Source organism: Podarcis vaucheri, assembly GCF_965113315.1.
Source record: "Podarcis vaucheri genome assembly, chromosome: 1".
In the NCBI taxonomy this organism is placed as follows: Eukaryota; Metazoa; Chordata; class Lepidosauria; order Squamata; family Lacertidae; genus Podarcis; species Podarcis vaucheri.
The window spans coordinates 69,610,412-69,638,187 of NC_138759.1; the positions used below are offsets into that span (position 1 = coordinate 69,610,412).

The 27,776-nt window shown below is 43.6% G+C and overlaps 1 protein-coding gene across 1 annotated transcript in view; it reads right to left on the reverse strand.

The window, feature by feature from the left end:
- Window positions 1-27,776, reverse strand: part of PARVA (parvin alpha) — a 71,116-nt gene that overhangs the window by 17,091 nt on the left and 26,249 nt on the right. Inside the window, exons 2-3 of the mRNA XM_082194686.1 lie at window positions 523-612; window positions 339-409 (exon numbers count right to left, since the gene is read on the reverse strand). Of these exons, the coding sequence (XP_082050812.1) occupies window positions 339-409; window positions 523-612 (161 nt within the window). The remainder of the gene's footprint in view (window positions 1-338; window positions 410-522; window positions 613-27,776) is intronic.

The following is a 27,776-nucleotide window of genomic DNA, read 5'->3' on the forward strand; positions in this document are numbered from 1 at the left end:
AAGTGCAATTCTATATCCTTATGTGGTTTTCCTTGCTCTCACAGTGGTTGGCCAACATGGTGTACTGGTTTGAGTATGAGACTAGAAGCTGGGATACCAGAGTTCAAATGCCCACTTGGCCATAAAGCTTTATGGGGGACCTTGGGCCAGCCATTGCTTCTCAACTTAACCTACCGCACAGGGTTGTTTTGTGCATTAAATAAGGAGGGAGAAAACCATGTATGACACCTTGAGCTCCTTGGAGAAAGGGTGGGATATACCATAAATGCAACAAATAAATACATATATTTCCTTTGCTTTGTATTTTTAGAAGAGTTTGAACGTGCTTACATATTTACCTTCATCAGCTCCTGTAGTTTTGGGTCACTTCTTGAATTTGGATCAATCATGGTTCGGACTTCATTTTCCTCTTTAGGGAGGTGGAAATGGGGAAATAGGAGATATCCATTACAAAGAAGCTAGGCTTGTGACATTTTGTTTCCATCCATTAGTTAGTTTAAGCAAAAATGTATTTTAACTTACCTAGCATAGTATCTTCAGGATCTAGTTCAAAAGGGATTGGGCTGAGTGGTAGGTTAATGGCATTTATTCCTTCCTCTTGTAGTTCAGACACTGAGGAGGAGAAGGAATAAAACAGTTCAGCGAAACTTGTCTTGTTTTTTCTTAGCATTTACATCTTACAGCTTTCCAGCAGCAGTAAGAACGTGAACTCAAAGCCTAATCTCCACATGTATTTAGCAGAAAAGTAATGGATCCAACAGTGAAAAATATTTAGCCAATCCAAATTGCAGCTCTCATGTGTAACTGACAATAAGCAACTTTGTGGGGAGCCAAGCACTTGGACCTGTATGCTTTCAAAGATTTTGAGAAAACTGGCATGCACATGCAGGGGCACACATAAACCCAGATCTTCCCCATTCTTTCTCAGTTTCATGATTTGTTCAAGCCTGCTAAAACGAAGAGGTTCTGGTTTGGCTCTTATTTTTTCATCTTAAATTCTCCAAATTCAAACAAGACTGTAGTCAACGTGCAAAAAAAATTACACATCCTTTCTGTCTACCACAAATCTAACTGTGTAATTTATCACAAAGGCACTCTGGTCACATTGCCAAGTTGCAAAACCATGAAGCATTTTGTTACACTGATGTCAGACACCGGTCCTATTAAAAACAAAAAGTTACATTGTGGAAATTCTTTTGTTTTGCGTCATGTTGGCATCTAAAATTTCAGCTCAGCTAGCTCACTGGAACTTTTCACATTTATTTTTTAATTAGCATTTGTTAATTGACCCACAACTGGGTTGTCTCAGCAATGTACAAACAAAAAAAAGAAGGTTAATTCAAAATGGGTAGCATAAAATACCAATGCATTTGGCAATCAAAATACCAGAACCACGCAAAGACGTCTCTAATATCTTATATTTGATGAAGCTAATCCAAAGAATGGAAATATTTTGTGTGTGTGTGCGCTCTCTCTCTCTCACACACACACACACCCCCACACACCCCCTAAAGCATCTATTTTTAGCCAAACAGACATCTTAATCAGAAGAACCATGAATACAAGTTCATAAATCTAAACTATGAAATTTGACCAAATGAGCCACATTCTGTCCTTTAATAATGCATATGTAACAGCCCCCTCGAAGTTAGTAGAAACTGATGAGCACAAATACTGCTGCCCACAAGGTTTAAATTAGCGTTATTCCCTTAGCATATGCAGACTAGTGCTCCACGCTTCATTGTATTAAGACTTCCTCATGTACTTTGATAACTATTTATATTTCCTTAGGTCAGTGATTTTCCAACTTTGTACTTTTAAAGAGCTTCTCTTACTTCATTTCCCATCATCACAAAGGAGAAAGGAGGGGAGCAGCTGTGAAAGTTTCACACCAACCTCCCTCTGGCAGTAACTAATCTTCCCTGCTGTGGGAAGACGCCAGATATCTTCCCTTAATTGTGTAAACATGGTTTGTATTGTTGATGCATTGGCTGCAATGTACTTGCTATCTCCTTATGACAGTTCCGTATCAATGCAGTTCTGTGGATTTCAGCTTCTTCTGTGGTCACTAGTATACAGTATGCCACCTTAGCGAGGACAGGTGCTAGGAGAAGAATTAACTGGGGAAGATAACATTGCCCACGTGTGTGGAACATGTGGCTGATTGAGGTAAGTCAGAGTCCAGTGTTGCAGGCCTTTAGAAGAGCTCTAAAAGAGTTATTAATTCCATCTGCTTAAATGTATTATGCAGGTTTTATTGGGCTGCTGAATTGAACTGATTGAAACTGTAATCATTTGAATAAATGAAAAAGTTAAGGTAAGATTTTAAGATTGTATCATTGAGTATTTACGCTGCCCAAACCAATGCAATGCTGTAGTGCTAGAGATGTCAAGCCTAGAATAAAATTTAAAATATTAACAGATGCAAAGGAAAGAGGTGGATTTGCCCTGCCAGACTTTAAACTTTACTATGAATCAGCAGCTTTTTGCTGGTTGAAAGAATGGTTGCTTCTTGAAAACACTGACATTTTGGATTTAGCAGGTTTTAACAATGTATTTGGATGGCATGCATATCTGTGGTATGATAAGGTCAAAGCACATAAAGCATTTAAAAATCACATTGTCAGGAAAGCATTGTTTAATGTCTGGATAAGATACAAGGACTTATTGGAAAATAAAACTCCAAGGTAGTTGTCACCGATGGAAGCAAAAGCTCTGAAAAAGCTCAATATGGAGGCCAAATGGCCGAAATATTGGGAAATTTTGGAACAAGACGGAGATAGATTGAAATTGCAGAGTTTTGAGAAATTAAAAAACGAAGTGCGAGACTGGCTTCATTATTATCAGATAATGGAGACATATAATTTAGATAAGAAAATTGGTTTCCAGGTGGAAAAATCAAAATTAGAAACAGAACTGTTAGAACCTAAAACTAAGATTTTGTCAAAAATGTATAACTTGCTGTTGAAATGGAATACTCAGGATGAAACGGTGAAATCTGCTATGATTAAATGGGCACAAGATGTTGGACATAACATTATGTTTGCTGACTGGGAACAGTTGTGGACCACAGGTATGAAGTTTACAGCATGTAATGCCTTGAGAGAGAATATTATGAAAATGATTTACAGGTGGTACATGACCCCAGTCAACCTTGCAAAAATCTATCATTTGCCCGATAATAAATGTTGGAAATGTAAAGAAACTGAAGGTACATTCTTTCACCTTTGGTGGATGTGCCCAAGGATTAAGGCTTTCTGGGAAATGATATATAATGAACTGAAAAAGGTATTTAAATATACCTTCTTGAAGAAACCAGAGGCCTTCCTCCTGGGCATAGTCGGCCAATTGGTGCCAAAGAAGGATAGAACTTTTTTTATGTATGCTACAACAGCAGCAAGAATACTCATTGCAAAGTACTGGAAGACACAAGATTTACCCACTCTGGAAGAATGGCAGATGAAGCTGATGGACTATATGGAACTGGCAGAAATGACTGGCAGATTCTGAGACCAGGGTGAAGAGTCGGTGGAAGAAGATTGGAAGAAATTTAAAGACTATCTACAGAAATATTGTAAAATTAATGAATGTTAGAATGATGTTGGATAGAAATTAAGTGGTTTCCAGCTGTAATGCTTTAAGGGAATATGAAAAATGGGTTGTTAATAGGGGAAAATCTAATGTTAATATTTTAAGACCAAAGATTAGGATAAACAAAGAAGGTAAGGATTTGCTGAGCCAACAAATTGAACTGGAATACAAAAAAGGGAGGTATGAGGAGGTCCGGGAAACAAGTTAAGGAAAATAAGTAATAGAAAAATGGAGTGGTTTTTTAATCATTTTTATTTTGTATTTTTTTTTCCTTTTTCATTTTGTATTGTAATATCTTTAAAAAATCTTAATAAATATCTTATTAAAAAAAAGAGATGTCAACACTCTCATGCGAGTCATTAGAAATGCTGTACATGAGGCTATTGCTGGTGGCTGTCTCATTAACATCATATTATCATATATATTTTTTAAAAAATGCTATTTATTGTTATCAAAGCCACAAGGCACTCTAGTTACAAGGTGATCATTTACTTGAATTTTACCCATATAATCATTTATGTTAAACAAAGTGAGATAACCCAGAATTTGACAATGACTGAAAACCTGGTATAATGCCCACAAAATTCCCACTTTAGTGTGCTCTCCATTATTCTGTGGTAAATGGGGCTCCCTCTCAGTGCCCATCAGTTGATTAGCACACAGAGGGAGACCAATGACACTGGGTGCACTAAGGTGCTCCCCATCAGGGACTCCCCAGCAGTGAGTTAGTTTTTTTAAAAAATGCCTAGGCATCAATAAGCTGATGAGTACTGACAGCCGCCCCTTTGAAGTTCATTTGCAAGCAATTGGCTCTAAGAGCCACCCCCTTAGAAAGCAAACACTCAGCACCAATCAGCAGACAGCTGGTCCCTTTAAAATTTGACAGGTGGGCAGCCCCACCCACCCATCATACTTGGAGTGAGGAAAGGAAGGATCCAGTCCACTGGCCAAATCCAGTTCCTTAAATATATAAAAACAAGAAAAGAAAAACACATACACCAAGCACTAGCATAGATTTAATGCAGCAGAGACACGTTCCGGAACAAAATGCAAGCAAAATATATTCTGTTTCTTTTCAGGAGGATCAAATAAAAACTCTGTAATGAACCTTCATGCTAAAATTTGAGAAATGTAAAAAAATGAAAGGTAGATCAAAGTCAGCAAGAAAAAGGAGATTTTGCACCTTTAGCTGTAGTGTAAATCCACATATGTGCATACTGAGTTTCATTTACCGTAATTTACTACAGATGAATTACTTCAGCTAGATGCACAGTTTTGTACATTTTGTACAAAGTGTTGCATGCAAATGAGGTAAAAGCCTCTGGGTTGGATCCAGCTTCCTGTGAGCAAGATTTCACTCATAGGACATTCCCACTGGAGGAAACCACGGTCGCCATTTTTGCCAATTTTCCCATACCTCTTCAGCCTCCTGTGAAAATCCGCACAGGGTGGGGTGGGGGGAGGGCAAGCAGAAGAGAAACCAGCACCCCTGCCTCCAGGGAAAGCCTCTCCAAAGAAGGAGGGCAGTTCTGGATTCAACCCACTGTTTTCAGGGCAGCGATGAAATGATAGAGCAGTTAAATGTGTGATTGAAAATTAATTATCAGAAAACACATAAACATAAATTCGCAACTATGCAGATGGCTTTTTATGAGGTGATCAGTTTGAAAAGTGTTTCCAGAACATAAACTGCACATTCTTAAGCAATTCGTTCTCAAAAACATAATTAATGAGGGAAGCCCCCCGAAATAGACACATGCATGTTTACAATCGAAAATCATTTTCAGGAAACCATCTGTAGCACAACACTGTCCCTAATCCATTAACTGCTGACTCCCAGCCAATCACTTGTAAAGGTGACTGTGCAAACAACATACATCAATCTGATGGTGATGCATTAGTACACATTTTCCAGAAAGGGCCTATTTTCTGTGGCTGTTTCATTTCTCTTTTAAATAAAACATAACAAAAATGGAAGGAAGTCAAACAACACAATCTAATTGGCTTGTGTATAATAGAAATTAAAGACCTAGTGCCTTGGACTTTTCTCATCTGCCCAATGCTGTGCAGTGCAGCAGTATTTTTTTGTCTAATCCATTATCTTTTTCCAGCTTTCCGTTAAATGGAACCAGCAAATATTACAAAGCTGTTGATCAAAGAGGAAAAGAACACCCAAAACAAATGATACTTACTCAACACACAGTAACTGAGCTTTTCAGCTTTCATTGTATTTTTCAGAACTATTTTGACTACACAATGTCTACCATCTATTCCAATTCCCATTCAGCAGGAAGGATGGATTTATTTTAATTTTTTTTTAAAGCATATTCTTGTCTTTACACAGGAATGATGCAACAGCAACCTTGCATTAACGCCTCTTCCAGCTGGATAAACACTTTGAAACTTAGTGACGGTAAAGGAGAATCTTACAAGGGGTCACAACAAAGTGCGCTGATCTGAGAGACTGGAAGAGAGAACCAGGGCGCCTCTGAAACATCACCAACCTACAACACACACACACACACACCACTGTGGTGATGACCTATGCCAATGTGCTGCTGTTCCCAACAAATCAAACCTTCAATGAGAGAACCTATAAGGAGGCAGCTTCAGCCAACAGGGTACTCAGTGCCTGCAGATAATGTGGGGCATGCCAAATGTGAGAAAAGGATTTGTGATGCCAAGAGCTTTCAAAACTAACAGTTTCTGCTCTATATTTAGCCATACCTACTTCTAACACACTTTCTTCACAAGCAGAGCAGTGCGGTTTTGCTTCTTAAACTGCATTCTTTCAGTTTAAGCTTTTAGGAAAAGATCATCCTAGCCCACGGTTGTGGTAGGCAAAAAAAGAAGAAAGCAAAAGAGAATCTATTTTTAAAAGGATCCTAGGGATTCCACAGATTCCTTTGGCTTTCTTCAATAACCGCATTGAAGAAATAACAAGACCCATCAGTTTGAGGGAACACTTTTAACCTTATGATTCCATTATTCCAAAGTATTATGTTCTATGAGGGCCTATTGAAGCAGTGGTAGTCAACCTGTAATCCAGATGCTGGAGTACAATACTCATCAACCCCAGTCAATGTGGGGCCAAAGGGCAAGGGAACTGTAGCCCAACAACATACGAAGGGTACCACATTGGCTACTCCTGTCTCAGAGGTGCCACAAGTCAGGGAGAATAGCTCAGTATCCACTAGGAGCAATGCCTTCTTGGCAGTGATCCCTGAGGGAATCCTGTCAGATCTACACTGTTAGCACTATAAAAGTATATTGTTTTAATTCTGCCACCACTTATGCTCCTTTGCTCCAGATAACTTTGTTCCTAATGCCAAAGCCACCCACAATTAGGTTATTGCAACGGATATTTTCTACATAACTTTTGCTTGTAATGTGAAGTTGAGCAATGAATGCAACTTGAATTACCATTCTACCGGTATTGACATTTCAGATAACACCACTTAGCACTTCTATACTGTACTGATTTAAAGCAGAGTCGGAAGGGGAGGATGCATTATCCCAGTGACCTACAAACTAGGTCAGTATTACTATCCACATATTGAAGGTGTGGGATGAGCTATAGCTGAGGCTAGTAGGTTGTCTGAGACCACCTAGTGTACGCAGCGCAAACTAGAAGGGGAAGAGGTGGCAACATAAGTCGTCTGCTGACTAGGTTCTGTGACATCTTATGGACTAATCCATTGAAGTCTAGAGCTTATTTCTTGAAAAAGTTGGATTGGGCTGTAAACCCACAGTCATACCCACACCTCATTTAGAACACACCTCACAGATACCAAATAAAAGCTTGGTGAAATGAATTGGATGCTCTTCTAAATAGGTTTGCAAAGGGCAGCAGATGAAATCATACTTCAGCTAACCATGTGGACTTTCCTCTTTCTTTAACCCAGGCTTAACTCTCTACATTAAGGAAAAAAGGAGTTGTTGGTTTTGGTATTGAAATATTCTGGGTTTGAGACTTGGCAGAAAAGCAACAGCCCCTCCTTCCACACACCCACACTTCTGGTTGCTGATCCAGGGCCACATACTGCTGGAGCAAGAGAATCGGAGACAACACAACACAGCAGCTGACTACACTTCTGCCATACCAGCTTCACTGGTTTCAGATAAGCAGGCATGAGCAAACAAATAGTCATGTAAAAAGATGCTGCATTTGATTGGTCCCTAACTTCCTGAGGTAGTTGCCAGGAGCAGACACAAAGCAACTGGTAGCTAACACAACAATGAATGTGAATGGTCTGTCTAATTAGCAAACATGAGGCTGTAAATGAGGCTGCCTGGGTTTGGGGTATGTCAAAATGTTCTCAGAACATTCATGATTTGAGCAACTCAACCAAACAGGAAGAGCTCTCCATGCTATATGCAGCATGCATTCACATATTCCCTTTCCCATCAACAATAAATTTATTTTAAAGCCCTAGCTACCCTTTTGCAGTACTGGTATTCTTGGGTATTAGTTTGACAACAGTGTCCACAACATTGGTGTAGCTCAAGACTGTCAAGGCATGTCAAGGCAACCTGGAGTGTTGGATAAAAAAAGCTTCAAAATTCTATTTGTTTCAAAAGAGCAAACACACACACACACGAATTGGTGCCTTGCCACCAGCTAGCGAAAGAGAGAGACACTGGATTGCTTTCAGCTACATAGAACATAAACTAGATTGCAATCCTGTACACATATATACAGTCCAGCTAGTTTCAATGAGTTTTAAACCTATATAATTGGATGCCAAATTAAAGCCGTAATTCTTTAAAAGTGCTTCATCCACATGCACATTACTTTTCAGCACTGTGATGAATAAATAATTCTGATTCAATTTCTACCCATATCTTTGTACCAGAGTAGCATGATTGCAGAAAACTTCAAATAAACCCTTTCCAACCAGGCAGCTGAGTGTTAAGATAATCAGTTCTGAATGCCATAAATATGAATTTACAAATGCCAGCTTATCCAATATAATTCCCCCATGTTTCTGGTGTTAAAGTGTGAATAACTCATGCAGCTGTTCACAATAAACGCTTTTGAATACAATCAAGTAGCCTCTCTGATACTCATGTTGGGAAATCTGATCAAACTTGTTCAGAACACAGTCAAATATAAAGCACATAGCAATACAACTGTGAGAGGTTATTAGCAACCAGCAGAATTTAGGAGACCTGAAATTAAAAGATACTTGGTTCCCAAAAAGTTTTGTTACAATAAAACACAAAACAATTTTGGCTAAGCATGTCTAAGTAGGTTTTGAATATACAGATTTTAATTTTTTGTTTTGTATTATTAAGCAGTTCAGATATTGCTAATCTGCGTTTACTAAAATTAACAACACACACTTCAGTGCAAAAGAACCAGTTTTTTAGCACAACATTTATTAGAAGATTATATATTTAGAAAACTACTGACCTCTGGTACTAAAGCACAATGTGATGCCTAGCTAATGCAACATAAAAACATTACCCTGCCAAAAAAATTAAAATACAGCAAAGCAAAGCTAACACCACAAACATCAATTCTGAAAACACCCTAAATGCTTAGCACAGATAATCATTCAGAGCCACACCAATCAACATGAAAAAGAAAATAGCAAGGGCTGTAGCATCCCTTACCTTTGGGGCAAAAAGCTCCACATCCCATTGTACACTATCCAAGCCCTCATTTTCTCAAACACGAGGACAACTAAAAAGTCCCCTACTTTTAAAGCACTCCCTTCTGCTGCTGCCCTGTGTAGCTAGCTGTATTATGCTTTTGAGTCTGTATCTCTACAGAATACTCAGTGCACATTGCAACTCGAAGCTCAATGCATCGTAGAACAACTGACTGACTGCCTATATAATTTAATATGATGCCACAGGAGACTCATAGACCATCTGCAAAACAAACTACATTTGCCATTCCCATCTCAGCAAATTTCATCTAGAAAGCTAAATGTTTTGACAAACAGGCAACCTCATTTATCCAAATGACTTACAGAATTCTTGGGCTATTACATTTTACAAAGCCCATCATAATTACAGCAGCAGAGAATCAGTGTATTAAGAAGGCCGTGATGGGCAGTGGCGAAACATTTCCTTCACTCCCCTCCCTCTCTTCACTGCCTCATCAACATCTACTCTGCAACAGCTCTGAACCCCACACCATAGCTGTCAAGTTATCCATTTCTTCATCGCCTCCTCTCCTGTTCTCCCCTCACCCTTGCTCCACACCTCTTCATTCACCCTTGCACTTCTTTACTCTGCCAATGCAAACATACATTGAACATATATTTGCTGTGCTCCAAGATGCCTTGAAAAGCAGCAGGTGTGTGTTGAAATAAGGTCCACCACACCCAAGATGTTTTATCTTGTTTTTATCCCCCTTCCCCTCTTTCTGATTAACTCTGGATGGCAGTGAAGAGACTCAGCTGCCCCAAAATGGGGAAGAGACCATAACAACAAATCCTACCCTAATCTCCTGGTGGTCCTCAAAAGGGCCTTCCTGATTCAAGAGCCAAAAAAATGGAATTGTGAACTGGGAATTCACATCCCTGGTTTATGTTCCTTCCTCTCCTTGTTGCTCTGTTGGCCTTTGGGCCAGGCAACAGTTCTCAGGTCTTCCGTGTAAGAGAAGTCATGGAATACTTGTGCAGCTCAGAGGAACCCAAGAGCTACCTGAAGTCCTGTTGTGCATACTGCTTTGGCATGGTCCTGTCTCCACATTTCAAAAGGGGCAATCGTGAAGGACGGGTGAGTTAAGTAGTTCAGAGCAGGCCATGGTTGGCGGCCAGTGCAAGTTGCCTCAACACGGATGAAATCTGTATGCGCCGAGGTGCTCCACTCAGCAACCCAGTGCAGCATTCCACACCAGCTGGAGATTCCAGGCCAATCCCAAGGGAGGTCTCATACAAAGCTCATTACGGTCGTCTAATTGTGAGGCTACCAATGCATGAATCTCACTGGTTAATATATTTAAGGAAGGTAAACCAGTCTGCATCGAAACGGTCAGATTCAGCATCTCTCCAGAACACCCATTAATTATTAAAGTGTTCAAGTGCAGTTAAACTCATCGCCAGACAGTCTCCCTAAACCACTGGATTCCTTCAAATGGCCAGCTTATACTCCAAGCCCCCACCCCAGGACTATCTGCATCACCTGGCCCTCACTCAGGTGACATGGTGGTCTGTTTACTCCCGTCTACTGGTCTCTACCCCAAGGGATTTATTTTCCTTATTCATTTCTCTCAATCTGGAACCAGGCCAGTCACTATTCATTTGTAAAGGAGCAGATATTAGAGATGGGGCAGAAATTCAATTCAGTTTGCATTTAAAGGCGAATCTATCAATTTTGCTCTTTCCAAAACAACATAAGAACAGAACGATGGCCCTCTTTCAGCATTTGCAATCTTGGCTGAATTTTGTGGTGAAGTTCTCCCACCAATGTTTACAAAAATGTGTGCATAAAATTAATACGTTAGTGAAAATAACATACAAGACTACATTACATCAAGGATGGCAGCTAGAAAAAATGCATACAAAAATGTGTTTAGTACAAAGAAATTTGTACAAAAATGCTGGTGAATTTTAATGAGGATTTTTTTAAAAAAAAAGAAATCTGGAGGACTGAATTTAAGATTGAAAAAAGCCCGAGAAACTCTGAGAACCCACACTGACAGATTCTTCCACCCCTAGTAGAGACTCTCTGAGCTTGCCAATACAGTGGTACCCCGCAAGACGAATGCCTTGCAAGACGGAAAACCCGCAAGACGAAAGGGTTTTCCGTTTGCGAGTTGCTTCGCAAGACGAATTTCCCTATGGGCTTGCTTCGCAAGAAGAAAGCCCATAGGGAAATCTCCGGGGACCTCTTTTAAATGCTGGCGGTGGGGAGCAAAGCCTCCCCTCCCCTCCGGCCTTCAGAAGAGGTCCAGGAAGGCTGGCGGGGGCCGAAAGGCTTTGCTCCCCACCGCCAGCATTTTAAAAGCAGTCCGGGATAGCAGGGAAGCGCTTCCCGCTATCCCGGACGGCTTTTGAAGGCAAGCGGGGGGGAGCAAAGACTTTTGCCCCCCGCCGGCCTTCAGAAGAGGTCCTGGACTTCAGAAGAGGACCTCTTCTGAAGGCCGGCGGGGGGCAAAAGTCTTTGCTCCCCCCTGCCTGCCTTCCCGGGAGAGCGGAGAAACGCGCTGCATTTCTCCGTTGTCCCGGACGGCTTTTGAAGGCAGGCAGGGGGGGGAGCAAAGCCTTTCGGCCCCCGCCAGCCTTCAGAAGAGGTCCTGGACCTCTTCTGAAGGCTGGCGGGGGGCAAAAGTCTTTGTCCCCCCTGCCTGCCTTCCCAGAAGCTTTTAAATTGCCCCGGACAGCGGAGAAGTCCTCTGCTGTCCCGGGGCGATTTTAAAATGCCGCCCGTCAGCATTTTAAGATCGCCCCGGACAGCGGAGAAGTCCTCCGCTGTCCCGGGGTTTTTTAAAATGCTGGGGGTGGGAAGAAAAGCCCTTGTCCCCCCCCCCAGCCTTCAGAAGAGGTCGGGGGACAGACTGTCCCCGGACCTGGTCTGAAGGCGGTTTCCATAGGAACACATTGATTGATTTTCAATGCATTCCTATGGGAAACCGTGCTTCACAAGACGAAAAACTCACAAGAAGAAAAAACTTGCGGAACGAATTAATTTCGTCTTGCGAGGCACCACTGTAATATCAACAGGGGTAGCCAGCCTCTCCTTCATTCAAAGTCTTAAGGGGGGGGCTGTTGTTAGCCTCTGATCACTCAGTGGTCCTCCTGTTGCTTTCGCCTCCAATAGACCAGCTCCACTGTTGGTGTCTCAAGGTCAGTAAAAGGAATACCACCCCAACAGCACAGCCAATCTCTTTCTGTAGGGGACACCTCACCTTTCCCAGGTATTTTATCTCCCAGGCCATTTTTGAGGGACTGTTTAGCAAACACACTAAATCCAGCATATAAGCGTTGGGATAGTACTGAAATACTGCTAAGCATTTCAGAGCTCTTCAAGGAGAACCATTTCACTGGGATATTCAGAATCCACAATCTTAACCTGTATAGGATGGCAAGGAAATTCTGTGAATACTTTTGAATCTGGCTGCTTCAGAAGTAACATTGCTTCCTGATATTTAGAAGGAATTCTTACTGTCCGGTGTTGCCTTCGTTTAGGGTAATAAGCTCCGGTGCTTCTCTTCTCCCAAGCATAAAATGTCCACAACATTACTGGAAGTCTGATCTTTCTGTCTTTCACAAAACAGTACTTTCTCAACCCCACAATTTTCAGCTTAGTGAAGACAGGAAGTTTATTGAAGAGAGGTGGGAACTCTCTCTCAGGTAGTTTTTCCCATCAGTTCAAGAAGCAATTCAGAGGCAACATAATACTAATAGCTTAATTTGTGAAAATGGATAAATACCATATCTGCCACATAACACATTTAGCCACATAACAAATAAATACAGAAATAGCACTGGAATGGCTGGTTAAAAGGTTTTGTGCACAGAGGAGGAAATTTAATTAAACCATGTAATGCCAATTACTGTCATTTCTAATTATATTATGCTTTCCTAGAAATAATGCAGATGCAGGATTCTAAAGTTACCTGTATGTTTGATGTTAATAGGATAAAATTATCTAGGCCATGAGAAAATCCAGATAGCAATGGGAAGAAAATGCATTTTTAACTAACGTTATATGTTGTCCAATTTAATTACTAATAGATCTTCAAAGTGCTGATTACTTCAAAAGTAGCATGCCTCCAATGTGTGTGTGTGTGTGTGTGTGTGTGTGTACGTACAGTGGAAGGAAGAGTGGAAAACAAATTTAACAAATAAATCAATTTTATTTATAGATCTCATGACTGATAGGCTGTTCCCTTACAACAGCAACTTTTGATTCATCAGACCATCTTTGCTTCAGTTATTCCACAAAACCTTTCTTGGAACAGCATTGGCTTTATGGACATCCTGAGCTTTCTCCACTTATCAGTTAAGCCACTCTATTATCTGGTAGTGTTTATCCAATTTATTCACCTTTGATACATCCATCTTAGATACCAACTCCTCAGCACGTATTTTTTTCCATATGATTCCACATTAAGAGTTTTGCTGCCACTCTTTTTGCAGCTGGTGGCTTAACTAACACAGGGGATTTGGGTGTGCATATATACCAAGACACACTTTTTTATTGTCAGCATGTCTACAATTATGCACCCACATCGTCTGAATGCTAAATTCAGGGATAGTTTGAAGAAAATGTCAACAGTGTAAAAATACAAATTTTAAAAACATGTCCATCTGACACTCTGGCCAGCACCCCTGCTGAAGAACCCTGCACATTTCATGAATGCATGGAATGGGGGCGGGAGGGGCAGGAAAAAGAGGGAGGGGGAGAAGAGAGACCAGCCGATACCTCCCACTTACCTAGACTGCCTCCCAACTGATCCTCCTCTCATTTTCATCAAGATTATTTACCTCAATGGTTTCCTTGAGAGTCAACCCCTGATGCACAGTCAGTTATTTATGGGCATGCTTCTGTTTTGACGCAGTTTTGTGAATTAGAGTTTGGATGTTACAGCAGCCATGGAGGAAATAAAAATTGTAACTGCACAGTGATTTTGTTTTTTGTTTTCTATACCTATAAGTAAATAGAATAGACTCCTTTATGTGAGTTATATTAATAATTATCTTTCAGAGTCTTTTTTATATATAATCTATAATCAAATACTTCACCCACCCCCCTCCACACACATACATTATATGGTCATTATCTCAATAATGAAAATATATATTTTTTGTTTTTTCTTTCTTTCTGCTCTGTACATTAGCCCAAACCTTTCATCTTTGTAACAATCTTGGGCTGATTACAGCCAATGTGTGGGTTATTCCTGAAATACTAGCTGGGAGATGTTGTCATCGTAGTTCCTGCCATATAAGCAGACTATCACCAAGTGTGTGGTTTGAAAATTCCATAGTGTGTGGGGATTTTCTTGCTTGGGGGGTTTGTGGAGAGCCAGAGCGGAATTTATATAAAACATGCAACCTTCCAATTTCAAGTAATGACGTATGAAGCAGCTCTAAGCCAATCTCCATGCTTTTAGTGTGGGGAAGAGTTAGGTTTCCCTGTTTTCAAGCTGAATTGTTTTACCCTGCTCTTAGTTTTCAATATATGAAATTGATTTTAGTCAGTGCTTTTTCCCCCCCTAAAAAAACATTTAGGGGTACTCTCATTTTGACTCAAGAAAATCACCATTTTATAGTTAAATCGGGGAAAAATAAATACAGTAAATGGACCAAAGTACAAAGATTCACATAATGTTTAGGGGTATGCATAACCCTGCGTACCCCCAGAAGAAAAGCCCTGATTTTAGTGATCTGAACTGGTTTTATTGTGTCTTATGTATCTTGTGACTTTCTAAAGCTACTTTGAATTTATGTCATAAAGAAAGATGGGGCATATTTATTTTTAAGAAAATAAATGCTGTATAGAGATACAAAATCCAATAATGAAACCATTTGCTCCTTCATGAGAATTCTCACTACAAAAACTACATATGCTGAGTCTCTGGCACTTTCTGGGAGAGAGAGAGAAAAATGGAAGTTGGGAAAACTATCTGCCCATGGTTATTTGGCTATAGTGATTATTATTGCTGTTGTTACGTGTGGGGGCTATAACCACCTTGTTTTAGTGCACCCTTTCAACTGTAACGTGTAGCTGGCAGTTCCAAATGATATATAAATGGTTGCTAAATCATTGTCATTTACTGCTCTTGTTGGCCACTTTTCTACTAAAAGTGCTGTTGCGTTTTGCAAAATAAGAGATAAACCATTAGCTAAATTTTTAAAAGAATGAAAATATTATAACTTTTATTTATTTTTTAAAAAATTCTGTACCACCCATCATCCAAGGAGCACAGGGCAGTTTACAATATAAGAACACAATAATGCACAACATAGTAACAAACCAAAACAAGAGCCCCCCAACAATTTAAAAGTCCATAGATTAAATTAGATAAAGGTCTGGGGGAAGAGGAATGTTTTTGCCTAGTGACTAAAAATATGTAACAAAAGCACCAGGCAAGCCTCTCTGGAGAGAGCATTCCACAAATGAGGAGCCACCACAGAAAAGGACCATTGCTGTGTTGCCGCCCTCCAGACCACTTGCCTCAGATGATGACTGCAGGGTCCAGGTCAGTTCATATGGGGAAAGGCAGTCCTTGAGGTACTGCAGTCCTGAGGCATTTAAGGCTTTATATGTCAAAACCAGCACTTTGAATTGGGCCCAGAAACTAACTGACAACCAGTGCAGTTGGGCCAGGATCGACGTTATATGCTCATCCCCCATGCTGTTTAACATCTACATGATCGTCCAGAGTTTTGGAATACATTGTCAGCAATATGCTGGTGACACACAGCTCTACTTTACCTTTGCAGGTGGGGCAATGGATGTGCTGGACCATTGTTTTGCCTCGGTAATGGACTGGTTCTCATCCAGTCCCATTGACCGCTTGGCAAATTGGTGTCTGGTAGTAGGCCTTGGTAGCGGCAGAAGTGGTCAGTAGCAACAAGCTGAAGCAGTGCCAAGTGATGCCATTTACACCGCCAATAGTGTCTTAAACACTGTAGATCCGCAGAGCATTGTGGGAAATTAAACTGTGACACCTGGTGCCTGGCATTGATTGCTGGCTGCTGTTGAGGGGAGGGATAGAAGTAGGGTCCTGGCAGAGTGCTGGGACCACAGCAGCTGCCCAAGGGTGACATCAACACAATACAAACTTTGTCACATACTTTCCAAATATAAAGGTGGCATATTTTACCAAAATTACTAATGGAAAAAATATATACTCTATAACCATCTTTTTCCAGTTGGACTCATAACACATTCCATCTAGTCCTCCCCCCCCCAATGGCAAAAGCAAAACATTAGTTTATCTACAAATGCCAGAATAAGCAGGCTAGATAAAGACCACCATCCATGCTCCAAGTAGCTATCTATGGTCTCGTAACAGAATGCCAGTCTGGATGTGGCAGAAAAGACCAACTCAGTTCCACTTCTATACTTTATCAGAAATCTGGCAAAGCAGGCAGCGATTAGGAGACATGCTTTGTGTATAAACGGTCCCAGGCATCTGCTGGTAGGGTTGGGAAAGACTGTCTGAAATCACAGAGAGTTACTGCCAGTCAGTACAGTATAGAAAATAAACTGTGCAGAGTAGACACACCAATGGTCTGACTCAGTATAAGGCAGCTTCCTATGTTTCTTTTAAAGCTCTACATCCATAATAGACAGTCTGAATCTGGGCTTGCAGCCCGTGGTTTAATGTATTACCAACTTATCTATCATGTAAACAAGTATGTTCCAGGTGTGCAGACAGTCCATCAGGCTGTCTCCTTATTAGCCAAAAGGCACGTGAGCCAAGGCATTCCATTTATCAAAACTAACTTGGGATTTTCGTCTTTGGTAGCTTCAGACACCAAGCGGGTTTATGAATTTGGCTCGCCCTTCTCCCAGGGGTTATGAAAGCTGGAGCAGCTGGGGTCTGTGGCAGGAGCACCTGCATGCAAATGCTGTCATGTCAGCACTGAAACTCCAATTAGGAACCCACTTGCCAGAAGTAAATGCAGTTTGACATCAGCCATCAGTAAGAGGAAGGAAATGAGGGGCAGAAAGGAAAGTGATAAGAAACAAAAGGACTTTACAGAACAGAGTACGTAGCTTTTCATTTGCAATTCTCATTTGCGCCATTTTATATTCAAAATCAAGATCTGACTCAACCCGAGAAGAAGTGCATTTCTATTCAGATATGCCTTTGAAGTTACAGTGCAAATTCAACACATGGCTGAAAGTAAGCGAAGGTTTAGCTAATTAATTTGGCACAAGCTTGGCTTCCGATAGTAATCAAAGCTATATTAATAGTGCATGTATGCTCTCTGTTATACAGGACAAAAACAGCCACCATCTCCTTTCTTTTTAATTAGGAACTGTGTTTGAAGTCTATATACGTCAAGGTTTCTCCCCTACCTGCTTATAAATGTTTGTGTATGTGTTGGGAGGGGGGTGGTAATTTATAGAAGATGTGTATAAATCTTGTGCTGCTTAGTACTTGGTTAAATATCTGTGCCAAAGCTGCTTAAATGTAATAGTATACAAGGGAAACAAATGACATTTGGTTTTTAAGGAAATGAGAGCTTTAGCAGCTCGGAGATCTAAAGTAAACACTTAAATAGGTAATGCTAGAGAATTCTCATGCTGCCTCCTCACATTTCTGTATTTATTTTTTATCTGTGGGATCAAGCGCATTAGAGAGGGAGGCCTGGAAAGCCTTGCCTCAGCCATCATTCCAAGCTGCGTACATCTGTGGTCAATTTTCCACACTTTCTTCCATAAAAGGTAAACGAGGCACTGTACTTGCAACAGGATAATCTAAACAATATGAACAATGTTACTGTTAAAGACCATCTGGCTCATCCAGCACAGCTCTGGATTTTTAACTCCTTGAAGTAAATCATGAAAATCAGGCAGCTGGCTTTTAGCTACCTGAAATCTACTTTAAAGAGTTCGCACAACATCAGGGACTGGACTTTTAGAAATCTTCTCCCATTTCGATACAGCTTGCATCCTGAGCTTTCTGCAAATCAGGGCTGGTGGAAATTGTCACATAGAATTTTCTGTAAATGGTCTCTAGGGTCTTTTATAAGAAGCCTCTACCATTGTGGTTTCCTACAATTAGATCATTATGGGAGTATTTACGAGCCTTAACATGCTTACTCAGAAGCAAGTCCAGCTGAATTCAAATGATTCTTCCTTCCCTGTAAATGTCCAAAGTCTGTTTTTTTGGGGGGCTAATCTGGCCTGTTGGTCAGTTGAATCTGGCCCCTGTGGCAGTTAATTTCCCAGGGTAAAATCCTGAAAAAAGCTCAGCAACTTCAATCTTAAAAAAAGTTCCACAACTTCAAAGCTCAACGACTTCAATCCTAATAACTTCATCAAATCTGGCCCTCTTTGAAAAAAGTTTGGACACCCCTGCCTTAGGAGAACTGTTGTCTTACGTTCTTGACTTTATCTTGATAAGCTTGTTATAAGAATTCAGAGGTCCCAAATATAAAATAAACGTTCATAAATGGACGAGACAAACACATACATAAGTATATAAACCATGCGTCTGAAATAGTACAGGAGAACAATCCTGAAACCATTTTGACTTTCTCAGTGACCTCAAATACTTCTCTGCAAGGAGGAAGGAAATGGTAAAGCCTCTCTGTTGTCTTTTGCTTACCTATCTTAATGGCATGTGTGTATGAATAGGGTGAGCCTGTGACCTGGATTCAGGAATTAAAGCATTTACCATCACAAAAGAATGCCCAGGCTGCCCAGGCAGACCAATCACTGGCCATTACCAGGTATCCTGACAAAGAGGATCTTTGTTGGAGACAGCCTCCTTCTGTGATGTATGTATGATGGTTGTGTTTTTTTTTTGGGGGGGGCGTCTCTGGCTACAGGGTGGACAATTTCAAAAGTCTATATAAGGGCTTGCACACCCTTGTTCTGGGTCGCTCCTGCCGCCTCCTGCATGTGGTAGTGAGCACCCTGTTGCAACAGTTAAAAAAGATCAGGCTTACTGGCTGCCTTCCTTCTCAATATTCTGTGGTTGGCCTCTGTTATTTTCTCCTTCCGATAGGGGACCTACTTAAGGACTCTATACGGGCCCTTGGATACCCCATAAGGGAAAAGGAGCAGTTTTGTCCTTATAACAAGCACAATCCAGCTAAAGTTAAGGGGGGGGGGATACAGCTCCCTTCCATCCAAACAATGAGCTGCCAATCAAACAAAAACCCTTTAGACATTTTGGGTCGTTTTGTTATTTATGGTTTATCATTTTAATTGTAGAGTTGTAAGATTTAACAGCTATATAAAAATGAGGAGCAAAGAAAAGAAATTCTGAGTTGTATCCAGTGATGTCCCTAGCCCTCAGCCACAGTCTTTCCCACTATGATGAGTTGCATCCAATGCTAAACCAGCAAGGTTTCACTGGTGACATGGGACTTCCTCTCCCCCCACCACATGCACCTCAAAATCTGATTCAGGTGGTGACCCAACTGTTGGTATTGATAGGCCAGCTGGCTGGGCCCCAGCTGGATCATCTCCCTCTCAGCCTTCGCGCTGTGGAGATTCATCAACCGCTGGCTCAGACGTAAATCAGCGACTCAAGCTTGCTGACTTGAGCACACTTTACTTAGAGCAAACTGCACAACAGAAGAGGCTTGAGGCTGTGGATACATACTAAAACTACAGATTTATTATACATAAATCAGGACAAAGAAACATGTCATCTCTCCTTGCCATCTTCTCGGAGAGAGACTCAAAACAAAAAGCAATACATTGAGCGGAAGGTCCGCTCACGGGACCCAGCAATCTGTGCTGGACTGTAAACAGACATGTGACCATGTAGCAATCCTACATATCTGCAACAAAAGGTGGAATGGAATCTCCCAACCCCAACCGCCCTGGAGCTAATTTTCTTGGGGAGGGAGATACATGTGGGAGGGGGTAGAAGAGAAATTTCAGTTGCACACACAAAGATCCTTGGGCCAGCAGACCTGCAGCATTAGATATAGCCCATAGCACCTGTTTTTAAATCATTTCTAATGTCTTATCTGTGTACATAGGTTATAAAATACTTTATGTAAAAGTGTGTCCTTTTTTCGGTGATTCATTTCCTCTTTTTTTGATGAGATGTAAGTGGCCACCCAGCTAGAAAAAGGAAGGAGAGAATTGTTCTGGAGAAGGAACTATTTTATACAGCAGCTGCTGGCCTTTGAGTAGGACACAGGTTGCTTCTGAAAACAGACAAACTATATTTAAGCAATATACTTAAGGCTAATATTGCAAGAAAAGGGTTAAAGTTATCTTCCCCTTTGCAGCTGTGCAAACTTTGGCTGCCTAGGTTAACAAAACAGCAGAACTTGGCTTCAAAGAGTCTCCTCCCCATTTTGAATTACTTCGTTAAATAAAATTACAAAGCATACTTGGACACGTCTATAGCTTTTCCATTATCGATCAAAAAGTGACTTTCATTTTGGTGGAAACAAAAAGGGTTAAATTAAGAACTTGCACTTTTTCCCTGAATGTAAATGTCAGGGAACTGACATCAGAGGAAAGGGAGTTGGTAGGGCTCCCAGAGACTGGGAGAGAGTCAGCAGCTAAAGCAGGGACAAGGAGGGGGAGCGAGGGGTCTCTGGAGGAGGATCTCAGTAATGCTGAGAGAGACGCAGCAGCCCAGGCAGGAAACAGCAGGGGAGAGAAAGGGGTGAGAGACACATCCAGCGAAAATAGCGGGGAGGTGTCAGAAGCAACTGCAGGGAGACCCATGCTTCGCCGGAAGCTGCCACGTCGTGAGTCCAGGAGACGCGTTTCCGTTAAGGAACTTCTTTGCTGGAAGCGCTTCCGCAGGCAGCCACTGTCAGACTCTACTAGTGACTAGAGCAGACATGTCTGAGGAGCTCTGTCACACACAGAGGTTTGTGGGGCCGCACAAACTCTGAAGGGGCACAATTTTAAGCACAAGCAGCTAATCATCCCCTGACAGCAGTCTGACAGTCTTTGTACGCTGCCTGTGCAGGAGAAAGCATCATGAGCAACCCAGCCGGAACCGGAGAGGCAGGGGTTGGAGCTGGTCCAAGCTTGGAAGAAAGGTATCAAGCTCTGGAGGTCCAACTTGCGCTGCAGACGGCGAGGCTCGAGGAGAGAAGGGCTCAGGATGCTGACAAAAAGGGGAGAACCACTCAGTTCCCCAGAAAGGTACCAGGATTGGTGCAGAAGTTTGGGGGGGACCCCAAGGATTACCATGCCTTTAGGACCGAGATGCAATATGCCCTGAATGTGCAGTTTGATGAGTTCCCTGATGAGGAATCGCGAGTTGCTTTCGTAATTGGGCATCTTGAGAAGGGGGCGCGGGACTGGGTTCGACCCCTGATGGCAACGCACAACGATATCCTAAAGGACACTATGAAATTCTTTCGTGCAATGGATATCATGTTTTCCAGCGATATTGAGGAAGGGGTGGTGCGCAGACAGCTAATGGCTTGCAAGCAGGGAAGCAGATCTGTCCGTGAGTACTGGACTGAATTTACCATGCTGATTCACAGATTGGGGTGGGATTTATCGGCAGCACCCATTCAGATGCTATTTGAAGAAGGTCTTTCTTCGGCTGTGAAAGACGAGCTGTCCAGGAGCCCCAGGGCGGTGTCTATGGATCAGCTGACCAAATCTGCGCTGACCATTGGAGCGCGCCAGGAGGCAAGAGCCTTGGAGAGGCGGGAAGGGAGAGGGGAACGTTGGAAGGAGTTACGCATTCCAGACATTCCTGAGCCAGCTTTCCCGCCGGCAGAGCCGCTGGAAATCGGAACAGCCCGCGCGCGCGCAGTTTCAAAGCCCAGTGAGGGGGCGAAGAAGGAGGGAAAGGGAGCCCGGAAATGCTATCTCTGCCAACAGCCAGGCCACTTTGCCAGAGTCTGCCCCCAGAGGAAGGAATGGCAAGGGATGGTGGGAGCAGTTGAGGGGGGAGAGCAGGGAGAAACGGAGCAGGTAAAAGCCAACGCCTGGTTGCCAACGTCAGGGCACTGCAGCCAGGCCAAAGAGCAGTGAAAGTGCCCGTGCCAGAAGCTCCTCGACCTGCTCTAGTGATTGAAGTGTCGCTAGAGCTGCAAAATGGACACCCCCTAAAAATAAAGGCGCTGTTGGACTCAGGCAGCTCCTGCAATTTTATGAGCAAGGAGTTTGCTGCTGAACATCAGATACAGACTATCCCTTTAAGCAACCCCCTGCAGGTGACCACGATCGATGGCAGGGAACTGTTGGGAGGAGGAGTTAGCTTGCAGACCGTCCCAATGATAATGAGGGTGGCAAGGCACCCAGAACTGATAGCGTTTAATGTGGCCACCTTGGGAGGCGCTCCCATTATTTTGGGAATGAGCTGGCTAGCCTTACATGATCCGCTGGTGGGCTGGCATCAAAGAGTGGTTTCCTTCGGTTCAGCACATTGCTTAGAACACTGCAGGGGGGAAAAGGGGTCAGCAGGGGCCCAAGCCACCCTGGCAGGGACTGAAGTAATGGGGAAGGGGAAGGTGCCACCACAGTATGCTGATCTCAGCGACGTGTTCAGCGAGAAGGAAGCTGACCAACTACCCCCGCATAGGCCCTTTGATTGCCAGATCAATTTACTCCCTGGAGCACAGCTTCCTGTAGGCAAGTTGTATGCCATGTCAGACAGGGAAATGCAGGAGTTGCGAGCGTTCATTGACAAGAACCTGAAGAGAGGCTTCATCAGAGAGTCCAAGGCAGCGGGGGGTAGCCCAGTGCTTTTTGTGGATAAAAAAAACACGGACAAGCCGAGGCTGGTATGTGACTTTCGGCGGTTAAATGCAGTGACAGAGCCGGCGGCTTTTCCTATGCCCAGGATTGATGATATTTTGACCAGGGTGCGAAAAGGAAAGATTTTTACAAAGCTGGACCTAAGGGGGGCGTACAACCTGATACGTATAAGGAAAGGGGATGAATGGAAGACCACCATGTTCACCCCTTTGGGGGCATTTGAATACCTCGTTATGCCTTTTGGATTACAAACAGGCTCCGCGTGTTTTCAAGCCTTCATGAACCACGTACTGGGGCCTTTGCTCTACAAGAATTGCGTGGCCTTCTTAGATGACGTGTTGGTGTATTCGGAGAATGAGGAGCAACATGTGAGAGACGTCAGAGAAGTGTTGAGCAGGCTGCAAGCCAACAGACTGTGGGTGAAACTGGAGAAGTGTCAGTTTCATACCAAGGAGGTGGAATTCCTGGGGTACCGCTTGTCAGACAAGGGGTTGGCCATGGACCCCGGCAAGGTTCAAGCGGTGCTGGAATGGAAAACACCCAAGACCAAGAAGGATGTGCAGAGGTTCCTAGGGTTTGGAAACTTTTATCGTAAGTTCATCCGAAACTTCGCCCACCTGACGGCGCCCATCACGGACTGTCTCAGCAGTAAAAAGAAGTTTGTTTGGACGGGGGAGGCGGAGCGAGCGTTTGAGGAACTGAAAAGGGCCTTCGCCTCTGATGAACAACTTCTACATGTGGATTTACAAAAAAAAGCTGAGGGTCGAAACAGACGCTTCTGACAGAGCCATAGGGGCGGTGCTTCTTCTGCAGCCGGGGAAGGAGGGGTCAGAGTGGCGACCGTGTGCCTTCTTTTCGCGAAAGCTGAACAAATCTGAGAGGAACTACACGGTGTACGACCGGGAACTTCTTGCGATTCATGAGGCCTTCCGGAGATGGAGGCACCTGCTAATTGGTGCACAACAGAAGGTGCAAGTGTGCACGGACCATAAGAATCTAGAGTATTGGAGAACTGCGCGAGTGCTCAACCAACGGCAGTTGAGATGGGCCCAGGAGTTCTCCAAATTTAACTTTGAGATTTGTTACGTACCAGGCCCGGAGAACGTTAGGGCGGACGCTCTCTCACGCAAACCTGAATATTTGGAGGGAGAGGGTGCACCCGAAGAGACCCATGTCATTCCCGAGGACCGCTGGGTGTGTGGGGCGGCATTGGTGGGGCAAAGGGAACTGGTAGAGGGAACGGTGCAGGATGAATACGCCCAGGACAAACTCAGGGGTCTCAGGAGGGAGGGAGACAAACCCGGGGGTTTTGAGGAGAGAAACGGGGCGTTGTACTACAAGGGAGCGTTATACATACCTGAAGGGGAATTGAGGGAAAAGGTACTCAAGCAACTGCACGATAGCCCCACAGCAGGGCATTTTGGGCAACACAAAACCATGTGGCTGGTTACCAGGGAATTCTGGTGGCCCAAGGTCAGGGAAGATGTGCGGGAATATGTGAGAGGGTGTGACCAATGCCAACGAGCCAAGGGGGAGAGGCGGGCACCGGCAGGTTTATTAGAACCACTACCCACGCCGGAAAGGCCATGGGAGGCAGTGGCAATAGATTTCATGACTGATCTGCCCAGGTCCAAAGGGAAAACAGCCATCATGGTTGTGGTAGACCTGTTAACCAAGATGGCCCACTTTATAGCCTGCTCACATGCGGTCACAGCGGAAGAAACCGCTAAATTGTTTGTGGAAAATGTGTTTAGGCTGCATGGCGCCCCCTTGAGGGTGGTTTCTGACCGAGGGAAACAATTTACTTCCAGGTTCTGGAGGAAGCTCATGAGCTTATTGCATGTAGAGGTGAATTTCTCTACTGCCCGTCATCCAGAAACCAACGGGCAGGCGGAAAGAGCTAATGGTGTCCTCCAGCAATATTTGAGGTGTTATGTGAATGACAGAGAGAATGATTGGGTGGAGAAGCTGGCGTTGGCAGAATTTGCCTACAACAATGCAGAGAACGTGTCCACGGGGATGAGCCCTTTTTTGGCTAATCACGGGTGTCATCCCCGAGCCTTCCCAGGGGGGGAAGGGGAGAACTGGAGCGTTCCAGCCGCAGAACAGTTCGTTGAAGAAATGGAAGCGATCCATCGCCAGCTCCAACTTAATTTAAACAGGGCGAAGGAGGAATATAAGAGGCAGGCAGACAAAACCAGAAGGGAAGGGGAAAGCATTAGGGTGGGGGACCAGGTGTGGCTGTCCACCCAAGGGTTACCATTCAAAGGAGGTTGTAAGAAGTTAAGACCCAAAAGGCTGGGCCCATTTGAAGTCACGCAACAGGTCAACCCAGTGGCTTTCAGACTCCGGTTACCGAACCACATGAAGTTGCACCCAGTGTTCCACAGGTCGTTGCTGTCACCGTATATAGGGGACAGAGAGGGGAGGGTCAATAGGGGACCAGCTATGGAGGAAAAAGAACACAGCTACCATGTAGCGGAGATTCTCGATTCCAGGTGGAAGGGAGAGCAAGTAGAGTATTTGGTAATGTGGGAAGGGGAGCCGGAGTCGGAAAACACCTGGGTCAGGGCAGAGGATGTAGATGACGAGGTTTTGATTGAAACTTTTCATCAGAGATTCCCTCGTAAACCCCAGCCAGTGGCGAGGTTCCGGAGGGAATACTTCGCCACCACCGACGAAGAAGAAGAGTTGGAGGGGTTCTCTGATTCCGAGGTGGAGGAGGATTCAGCGAGTCGGAACGAAGACCGATGGAGGGAAATGTTCGAGACGTCTGAAGATGAAGAGGATTCTTTTCGGGGTTTCAGCTCCTCACCGCCCAGAGGAGAGAGTAGGGGCGGGGGAGAAGGGGGCCCTGGAGGGGAGGTGGATGTCAGGGAACTGACATCAGAGGAAAGGGAGTTGGTAGGGCTCCCAGAGACTGGGAGAGAGTCAGCAGCTAAAGCAGGGACAAGGAGGGGGAGCGAGGGGTCTCTGGAGGAGGATCTCAGTAATGCTGAGAGAGACGCAGCAGCCCAGGCAGGAAACAGCAGGGGAGAGAAAGGGGTGAGAGACACATCCAGCGAAAATAGCGGGGAGGTGTCAGAAGCAACTGCAGGGAGACCCATGCTTCGCCGGAAGCTGCCACGTCGTGAGTCCAGGAGACGCGTTTCCGTTAAGGAACTTCTTTGCTGGAAGCGCTTCCGCAGGCAGCCACTGTCAGACTCTACTAGTGACTAGAGCAGACATGTCTGAGGAGCTCTGTCACACACAGAGGTTTGTGGGGCCGCACAAACTCTGAAGGGGCACAATTTTAAGCACAAGCAGCTAATCATCCCCTGACAGTAAACAAGAACAAAAGAAGGAGGATTTTCATATTCATTGGGCTTCTGGCTCTAGTTCCCTGTTGCCACATTAAACAGAAACATTGCCATATCTGATTTCTAGGTAGAATGCACACATTGCTAAGCCCTCGTACACTCCACCATGGGTTTTTTTACATCTACTTCCTGATATCTGCAGAGCTAACATCTTTCCCTCCCCTCTACTTGGAAAAAAAGGTTATTAAACATGGATTTTAGTTACACCTGACTAAGTGAAATGAGCTCTTTCCTTCGTGTTCTCCAGGTGCTTTCAGATGACATTGTAGCGCTTTCTGGAATTCTTTTTTCCAGTTTTGTATCTCAGGGGTAAAATCTGTTTTGCTTTTTCGCATCACTAATTCAGCACTTATTATCCAGATGAAACTTCTTGCAGTTCCGCCCTCCGCTTACCACCTCTGTGACATTTGCGGTGGGTGTGGACGGCCAGAATACAGGAGTTCCAGACTACCCAGATTCTTCCTCAGTCTCTAGTCTAATATTGTTCCCCTGGCTTCATAAAAACCCATGTTATTATTGGGGAGATTGGGGAGCTGTCATTGCAAGAAGCGAAGGGAGAGGTGGGTGGAAAGTTATTCAAAAGTGGGAAAGACAAAAGTGGGCGAGATCCGGGTGCCAGGCAGTACCCCTGTCTTTCAAGTTTTTATTTCATGGCTGGAAAGAAAGTTTTAGGTTATTATTCCAGGACTGGCGGGACACAGGACATGTAAGTGGCTTTTCCACCTCCTGTCGGATCTTCTCCACTTTTGCAGTAAGGTAAAAGGAAGATTTCACCACCACCACCACCCAGTTTATAAAAATGTATTTGGGGGGGGGGTTGTGAAGAGGGGATGGGAAAGGCCACAGCTGAAGGCTGCAATCCTAACTTCACATGCCTATGAGTATATTCCACTGAATTCTGGAAGGCTCACTTCAGAGTGGACATAATTAGGACTACACTACAAGTACCCTTTACTCATCTGTGGAAATCTACATGCATGTGCTTGTAGTGTGACCAAGGTGGAGGAGAAAACAGTACAGTGGTACATCGGAAGTTGAACGGAATCCATTCCGGAAGTCCATTTGACTTCCAAAATTTTCGGAAACCAAGGCGCAGCTTCCGACTGGCTGCAGAAAGCTCCCGCAGCCAATTGGAAGCTGTGGAAGTTGCATCGGACGTTTGGGTTCCAAAGAACGATTGCAAACCGGAACACTCACTTTGCAGTTTGGGAGCCAAAACGTTCGACTCGCAAGGCGTTCGGGGTCCAATGTACAACTGTACTCAGATACGTAACTGTCAAGCCACGCCCAATGGTATGATTGCCCTGAAACATTATTTTTGCAGGACATTGGAGTGGAAAATCCTGGCAGTGGAATATGTTGTCAAAACATGCTAAGAAGCAAAGCTAGAAACCTTGAACAAAAAGGTTTGTGTCTGAATTCACCTATTAAATAAATAACTGGTGAAAAATAAAATCTGAATCTTTTATTAATAGTCATCAG